A 9316-nucleotide genomic window follows, 5' to 3' on the forward strand; every position below is an offset into this window, starting at 1 on the left:
GTAACTGAGAAAACAAGCACAGCCATCCTTTCATTCTCAATTTCCATATCACTGTTTCTCTGACAATCCGATTATATCCCTTAATCCAAGTCATCCTTTGGCTCAAGTTGAAAATAAATTTTGCATGGAGAAATCATTTTTAATCAATTCAAGATGCAGCTGGAATAAATACTAGTGGCTTGAGTAGCCATTGTTCTTGGCAAATTCCTCTAAGCAATAAACAATGAACACCACACCCTCATGAGAAAAGGAGAGAGGGATGGGGATAGTCACTATTCTCATTTATATTGCTAAATATTATTATGGTCTGACATGTAATATACTTGAGGGGACTGACATGTAATATAATTGATATAGAACAACACAAAATAATCAGAAGTTCTGAGTTACTGGAGACCAATATTTCAAGTACTTAGCTTAACAAGCTTGGTGTTCAGTCATGAAACTAATATTCATTGCAGAATATATTTAAAAACAGAACACTTACCAAAAAGACAGTAGGAGGAAACTTTAGAAGGTAGTCAATGATGGAGTATATAGATTCTCATAGTGTTTACTTGGAAAAGGAATAAAGTTTGTGCAAGCTTTGGAAATATTCATTGCTTATCTATTACCATTATACACAGAAATTAGTGTCTCATCAATTGTGTTTTCATTCAATCATTAAACAAGATTTCAGTAAGTGATGACCTATACAATAATGTGTTTCTGATATTTTGAAAACATAATTTCACATTCCCCATCATGTTAAAATTGATATTGTGGCTCAGTGGTGGTGGGATATCCAGTTCCACCACCTCAAACACTATGTGGATTTGAACTTTGGAGCCTATGCCTCAATTACAAAAGATTTTCTTAGCATTGATCACCCTCTCTACTAAACGGTTCAGACTTATGTATCTGAGCTGAACATCTTGCCAACTATTCCTATGGTTTGTGAGTGTTTTAAGGCATGGAGGTTAAGTGAAAAGATAGTGTGATAGAACTGACAGGATTGGTCAGTAATAGGTTATACTCATCTTTTAAAGAAGTGACCATTTGGAAATAAAGAACATGGCCTTCATTCTGACCATTTGGAAATAAAGAACATGGCCTTCATTCACTGACATCCACCCTTGCAAAAAACTCATGGGAAACTTCATACTTATGAGGAAAATTCAGTATAATGGTTAAGAACATGAACTTTGCATTCAGATACCCCAGGGTAAGAGTCTTAGCTCCATTGCTTACAAATTATGTGACTTTGGAAATTAATCTCAATTTGCACACTATTACAGAAATGGTGCTTATCTCATAGAATTTCTATGAGGATAAGATAGAGCAATATACATAAAGTGATTGGCATAGAGTCTGATACTTAACATATTTAATATACATACAGTTGGCCCTCACCATTCATGGATTCTGTACCCATGAATTTGCCTACTTGCTGAAATTTATTTGTAGTTACAAAATCAATACTCAAGGCACTTGCACAGTCATGCACAGAAATGCACATAGCAGTGAAAACTTTGTCACTCAATGGTCATGTCCCCAGCTGAGGCCGAATAAAGGGATGCTCTGTTATCTATTAAGAGGGAATACTCCCTTTAATTTGGGGGCCCTTAACCATGGCATTTTAGTTTAATCATTTGTTTTCTGTCACAGTCTTCAGGCACTCTATGGAAGCCTCCGGGAGCCACATGTGCACCAGAACTATAAATGGGCTCAGTTCCTTCTGTCCATACATGTAACTGAGCCTAGTAGCCCTATCTGATGTTAAATCAAATCTGAATTAAGGCTGGTTTTACATTACTATGAAAAGAAATTGCCTAAATTCTAAGTTTTTCCAGTTTATCTTGTACTATTAGATTCCAAAACTTATTACCTCAGTAGTTACCTACCTTTTCCCTCTGCCTAGAATCTTCTTTCTCTTCCCAAGAAGTGGCAAAGTCTTTTAATTTAGGACACAGCATAAGGATCATCATCTTACAGAGGCCTTTCCTAGCTATCCTATCCAAAGTAAGTGCCCAATATTCTTGATCATGGCAACATGCGGATTTCTTCTCCACATTTACCACTTTTTGTAATTGCTTTTCATCTGACAGTTGTTTCTTAGGTGACTTCTATACCAGCATCTACATTCTATAAGGACAGAAACTTGAACTATTTTGTTCAACTTGAACTATTTTGTCTGATTCCACATTGCCTAGACCTTTGGCTAGTATGGTCACTCAGTGAATAGATGAATGAATGAATCCTATTACATTTTCATATATGTTGGTTTGACTCTTCAAATGTTATTTCCAAACCTAAACAAAATAGTTTATTATTTAAGATAGATTCTATTCCATTTTTAATTACCATTTTTAAAAGATTATATTTATTTATTTGACAGATAGAGAGCACAAGTAGGCACAGCAGCAGACGGAGGGAGAGGAAAAGGCAGGCTCCCTGCCTGACGTGGGGTTTGATCTCAGGACCCTGGGACCATGACCCGAGCTGAAGGCAGTTGCTTAACTGACTGAGCCACCAGGTGTCCCCAATTACCATTTTTTTTGGTATCATCCAACAAAATATAGTTTAAATCACACTTGCTTAGAGAAAGGGAATAATAGATTTTTTACCAGTTTTGCACATTGTCCATGATATTAAATGCAGTATCTCAGCTCCTAACCTTCTTTCCCAAATTCATATCACACATTCAATTGCAAATAAACTGTCATTTGTTGTTAGGGCAAGGAACACATAAGTTTCTCCTCTGGGAAATCTAAATGTTAGACAAATACAACTGAGATTTTTTATCTAGGCCTAAAGTCATAATCTCATATGTGACACAGAATAGAACACCGTTCTAAGAAACAGAAAACATGGGTCATAATACCTGTTCTGCTACTAGCTTGCTGCATGATTTTTGGTCCTGTGGACCTGACTAACAAAATCTCTAAAAGAATATGGATTTGGACCATTAGACACCACAGTTCCTTTTAAGTCTCTATGGCTGTAAAAGCTGAATAGATCTGTCTCTTCATTCACAGAGGAGGAGGAGGCAGAGGCTCAAGCACAAAGAGCTAAAACCTGGCCGGTCAAGTTTCTGACTGAAAGCACTAAAGCAGACTCCTGCCAGTGTCCGCTATGTACAGCAAGACGCTGTGCAGTGACGACACCTTAATGTAAGCACACAGTGAGGTCACAAAGAGAAAGACCAAGTTTTTGAATCTGTGTAGCTAGTGCTTTCTATTTTATAGGCAGACCTACACAAGCCACTTTTGTTTTTTTATAATTTTTTTTTAATTTTTTATTTTTTATAAACATATATTTTTATCCCCAGGGGTACAGGTCTGTGAATCACCAGGTTTACACACTTCACAGCACTCACCAAAGCACATACCCTCCCCAATGTCCATAAACCCACCCCCTTCTCCCAAACCCCCTCCCCCCAGCAACCCTCAGTTTGTTTTGTGAGATTAAGAGTCACTTATGGTTTGTCTCCCTCCCAATCCCATCTTGTTTCATTTATTCTTCTCCTACCCACTTAAGCCCTCATGTTGCATCACCACTTCCTCATATCAGGGAGATCATATGATAGTTGTCTTTCTCTGCTTGACTTATTTCGCTAAGTATGATACGCTCTAGTTCCATCCATGTTGTTGCAATGGCAAGATTTCATTTCTTTTGATGGCTGCATAGTATTCCATTGTGTATATATACCACATCTTCGTGATCCATTCATCTGTTGATGGACATCTAGGTTCTTTCCATAGTTTGGCTATTGTGGAAATTGCTGCTATAAACATTCGGGTGCACGTGCCCCTTTGGATTACTACGTTTGTATCTTTAGGGTAAATACCCAGTAGTGTAATTGCTGGGTCATAGGGCAGTTCTATTTTCAACATTTTGAGGAGCCTCCATGCTGTTTTCCAGAGTGGCTGCACCAGCTTGCATTCCCACCAACAGTGTAGGAGGGTTCCCCTTTCTCCGCATCCTCGCCAGCATCTGTCATTTCCTGACTTGTTTATCTTAGCCATTCTGACTGGTGTGAGGTGATATCTCATTGTGGTTTTGATTTGTATTTCCCTGATGCCGAGTGATATGGAGCACTTTTTCATGTGTCTGTTGGCCATCTGGATGTCTTCTTTGAAGAAATGTAAAGATTTTATTCATTTATTTGACACAGAGAGAAAGAGAACAAGAAGGGGGAGCAGCAAGGAGAGGGAGAGGGAGAAGCAGGCTCCTCGCTGAGCAGGGAGTCTGATGCAGGGCTCTATCCCACAACCCTGGGATCATGACCTGAGCCAAAAGCAGATGCTTAACCCACTAAGCTACCCAGGCACCCCAGGAAACCACATTGTAAAGAGGATTGCTTAGTGTGCGTGGAATTACAGTAATGGAACAGGGGAAGAAAAGGAGGAGGAGTTGAATGATGAAGTGTGTCTGCTGACAGAATTTGAGGCACCTTTCCTGAGGTGACTGGTAATGTTGTTAGTCATAATTCTGAATCTGACTGTCCAAAATTGCTCTCTTTGGATGTGCATTGGTCATTATACCTAATTTGTTTCTGTGATCCTTCACCCACTCCCATTTTATTGAGGTATGATCACCAAATGAAAGTTATATATATTTAGGCTGTACAATGTGATACACACACACACACACACACACACACATTGTAGAAGGATTATCACAATCACATCTATTACTTCACATAGTCGTCTCCCTTTATTTTTGTGGTGAGAATGATTGAGATCTATTCTATTAGCAAATTTTAGTATACATTGTTATTATCTGTTATCACCTTGCTGTACATTATATCTCCAGAACTTATTCACCTTATGAGTGAAAGTTTGATCAACACTTCCTTATTTCTGCCCCCCACCACTGCGCTAGCCCATATTAACCACCATACTACTCTGTTACTATGAGCTTTACTTTTTTACACATTCCACATATAAGTGAGATCATGCAATCCTCCCCCCACCCCCACAGCTTGTTTCACTGAACACAATGTCCTCTATGTTTATCCATGTTGTGACAAATAAGATTTCCTTTCCATATTGAGTTTTTTGGCTCCTTCATCAAATACTAGTTGACTGTACATGTGTGGGTTTATTTCTGGGCTCTCTATTCTATTCCATTGGTCTATGGGACTGTTTTTAATGCCAGTACCATACTATTTTGATTACTATAACTTTGTAATATAATTTGAAATAGGAAGTATGGTTCATCTACTTTTGTTCTTCCAGCTCAGGATTGCTTTAGTTACTCAAAATCTTTTGTAGTTGTATACACATTTTAGTATTGTTTTTTTTTTTTTTTTTTTTTTTGACTCTCCTTTTTGTCCCCTCCATGGCTAACCCTCTGAGAGTCCTTTTTAGTATCATTACTAAATCTGTTTTAGGCAGGCTATATAAAACCCCGGACACTTCTTCAAGTACTTGCAATGGAGAGGTTTTAATTCAGGGAACTAATTACGCAAGTAATGTCATAGCTAAAAAGTAAAACAAGGAGTGATGGTGAAACAACCCCAAAACTAGCAGTAGCAGGAGATGATTCTCACCAGTAGGCTAAAACTACACTGTCCAGTATGGCAGCCAGCCACATCTGGTTGTTGAGAACTTGAACTGAGATGTTCTTAGTGTTAGGGTCCGTGATCAAAGGAACGAGACTGATACAAAGCGAAGGTCAAGCAAAACTTTATTTCGTGCCAAGCATCAAGAATCAAACTGACCGGTCAGGGCTATCTCTTACGAAAAGGTGATGATGATGATCCCGACAAGCTCACTCCCAAGAAGGCCGCTCCGGACGAGGCTGCTCTAGATGAGGCTGCTCTGCAGATGAGGCCCTCCATGATCGGAGCCGCTCCCAAGAAGAGGCCACTCCCAAGAGGAGGCCGCTGCTCCATGAGGTTGCTCCCCAGACAGGGCCGCTCCCAAGAAAAGGCCATTCTGGACAAGACCGCTTCCCGGAAGAGGCCGCTCCCGACGACAAAGAAGCAATGATGACAGCGATGATGACAAGGAGGACAACCCCGATGACACAGACTCTGCTCCCCACCATGCCACTCTGACAAGGCTGCCACCCAGGGGAAGCCACCGCTGCGGACAAGGCCGCTGGTGTATCGGGCTCGGGGTGGTGAGGCATTTTGCGGTGCGGCTGTTGGTAGCTAGGGGCTGTTGGCATCTCAGGGCCGCTGGCATCTCAGGGCCGCTGGCGTCTGGGGACCGCTGGCATCCAGGGGCTGCAGGCGTTGGGACCGCTGACCGCTGGACCACTGGTGTCTCGGGACCGCCCGTCAGCGCAACTGCCCGAGGTGGCAGCTCGGGGCTGCTGAAGGCGGGGCCGCTGGTATAGCAACAATAAACGTAGTTTTTTAGTCTTAGTTTTTAGTCCATGGTCAGCAGGGTCTGTCGGCTGCCACTCCCATCTCTGGGGGGCATCCTTACTCTTGGTTCGTTTGACGTGACCCGCATCACCTGGAGGCTGCAGGCGGCGGCTCGGAGCCTCTGGAGGTGGGGCCGCAGGCTGCACGAAGCTGCAGGCCGCTCAGGGCCTCTGGAGGCTGGAGGCTGCAGGCGCCGGAGGCTGCAGGCAGCGGCTTGGGACCGCCGGAGGCGGGGCTGCAGGCGGCTCCCGGCTGCGGAGGCTGGAGACTGCCCGCCCAGGGACTGCGGGAGGCGGGACCGCTGGCAATGGTTATAGCTCTTACAAGAGCTGTTACAGCTCCTCCACTCCGCCGACTCTTCCGCTCCCGCAGACTCTTCCTTCTGCTCCCGCCACAACTCTCCTACCCTCCTGCTAGCCTCGCACAGCAACCTTTAGGCTGTTGGTTGAGCCCCAACCCTACACAGGTGGCCAATCGGATCTCAATTCACCCTAGTGGATATACACATGCCCCACCAATTGGACATCTCCACCTGGCCTGCCCTGCCCCTACATCAGGGGTCCACAAGCAAGTTCCTCTGGGAGGGGCAGGCCCTTACACTTAGTATAAAATACACACCAGATTTGGAAGAAATAATAAGAAAAAAAAGAAAAATAGTTCATTAATAGTTCTCATACTGAATATACAGAGAAATGACATGTTGAATATATTGGATTAATTAAAATATAGTATTTAAATTTATTAAATTTATTTTTCCAGGGCTTCTGGGTGGTTCAGTCGGGTAAGTGTCTGTCTTCAGCTCAGGTCATATCTCAGGGTCCTGGGATCAGACCCCTCCCAACTTGTGTTCTCTCTCTCTCTCTCAAATAAATAAATAAATAAATTCACTTTGCTTTTTAAATGTGGCTACCAGACAAATAAGACTTACATACATGATTCATGTTATATTTCTGTTTGATGGTGAGAGATGGTGTTACTAAAGTTCACAGTCCCTGGAACCTTTATGCTCTGGTTCACCAAAAACTTGAGGCAGGAAGGAAACTCACTTGTTACTTGAAATGCCAACTGGAGCCAGAAAGAAGGGGAAGAGTTCCCTGGCTAATCCCTGTCACCCCAATCTCCTATCAGGGCTGCTGACTAAGCAGGTAGTCACCTCGAAAATGTAGCCCACAGAGGTTAGTCTTCCTGCGATACAGACTTGAGTGTCACAAGGGCAAGGGATATATCTCAGAGCAAATTGATTTAGTTAGATTACAGTCAGGTCTTACTATGTCCTTTTTGTTCTTTCATTCATTCATTCACTCAACATGTATTTAGCAAGTACTGCTGACTATACAGGCCCTGCAGAATTATTGCTCTGAGTTAAGACCTTTGCTGTTCAGGTTCTTTGCTTGATTTGGTTTCAGACTCCCTCACTGCCTAGATTATAGTCCGGATACTTGTAGCTTCCCTGGTGTTTGATCAAATGAGTCATCCTGTCCTCTATTACATTCTTAACATTTTCTGATGATAAGTATTTTAACTCATTGTCTTATCTTGTTCTCTTAATTCCTAGTGACCTATCTGGGATTTTCACTTAATTCTTCATTCAGTATAATTTATAGTGCCTATACAACCCTTGGTATAACCAACTACTTCTACAGACTATCAGCTACTATAGCCATACATAAGCTTTCTGTCTTTCTTCTTTCTTACTCACCACTTCCTCTCTGTGATATACCACCACACATGGGAACAGTGATGAAAAGAGTGTCTTCTTGACTCATGGCATGAAGAGATACCTAAAGGAGATACACAGATCTTCAGTCTAAAAGTGAATTTTCCTGGTCAAAAGCTAATATCACGAAGTATCTTCTTTAAATAAGTTTAGAGCCTAATAATCACCAAGTTCATAGAGAAATATGTGTTTTTATCATCAATAAACATTTTCTGGGCAACTAAGATATGTTTTCTAAGTATCAGAACACAAAGATGAAAAGGTGAAAAAACAAACTCCGGGAGGGTAGATATAAGAAAAGATGAATAATCCTCTTTCGTAGCCAGCGCCGGGAGTGATGGGCATCTCTCGGGACAACTGGCACAAGCGCCGCAAGACTGGGGGCAAGAGAAAGCCCTACCACAAGAAGCGGAAGTATGAGCTGGGACGCCCCGCTGCCAACACCAAGATCGGCCCCCGCCGCATACACACAGTCCGAGTCCCGGGAGGCAATAAGAAGTACCGTGCCTTGAGGCTAGATGTGGGGAACTTCTCCCGGGGCTCTGAGTGTTGTACGCGCAAAACAAGGATTATTGACGTTGTCTACAACGCATCCAACAACGAACTGGTCCGCTCCAAGACCCTGGTGAAGAATTGTATCGTGCTCATTGACAACACACCATACCGACAGTGGTACGAATCCCACTATGCACTGCCCCTGGGCCGCAAGAAGGGGGCCAAGCTGACGCCTGAGGAGGAAGAGATTTTAAACAAAAAACGATCAAAGAAAATTCAGAAGAAGTATGATGAAAGGAAAAAGAATGCCAAAATCAGCAGTCTTCTGGAGGAGCAATTTCAGCAGGGCAAGCTTCTTGCATGCCTTGCTTCATGACCAGGCCAGTGTGGCCGAGCAGATGGCTACGTCCTAGAGGGCAAGGAACTAGAGTTCTATCTGAGGAAAAATCAAAAGCCGGAAAGGCAAATAAATCTTCCTCCCACCTTTGGTCATGTAATAAAGGTGTTTATTGTTCAAAAAAAAAAAAAAAAAAAAAAAGAAAAGATGAATAATCCAAGAAGTCATGACAACAAGTGGCACAAATAATGAATATCCTGAGAGTTTAGGTGAAGAACTCCCTGTGTCAGGGAGTGTTTGAGAGAAGAAGGGAAACTGAGCTGGGCTTTGCAGGAAAGCAAGGATTAGATAAACAACACGAAAGAGAAAAGTTTTCCAGGAAGAGAAAACTGTATACACAGCAAGA

General features: G+C 42.3%; 1 protein-coding gene across 1 annotated transcript; it reads left to right on the top strand.

The window, feature by feature from the left end:
- The first annotated feature begins 8393 nt into the window (after nt 1-8393).
- LOC131835319 (small ribosomal subunit protein eS8-like) lies at nt 8394-9059 on the top strand. The gene has a single exon (XM_059179677.1). The coding sequence runs from the start codon at nt 8416-8418 to the stop codon at nt 8947-8949; it is 534 nt and encodes a 177-aa protein (XP_059035660.1). The 5' UTR covers nt 8394-8415; the 3' UTR covers nt 8950-9059.
- Nucleotides 9060-9316: the final 257 nt, after the last annotated feature.

The sequence above is a fragment of the Mustela lutreola genome, chromosome 7 (assembly GCF_030435805.1).
Source record: "Mustela lutreola isolate mMusLut2 chromosome 7, mMusLut2.pri, whole genome shotgun sequence".
Taxonomy (NCBI): Eukaryota; Metazoa; Chordata; class Mammalia; order Carnivora; family Mustelidae; genus Mustela; species Mustela lutreola.

Coding starts and splice junctions, on each gene's coding strand:
- LOC131835319 (XM_059179677.1), top strand. CDS start 8,416: ATGGGCATCTCTCGGGACAACTGGCACAAGCGCCGCAAGACTGGGGGC.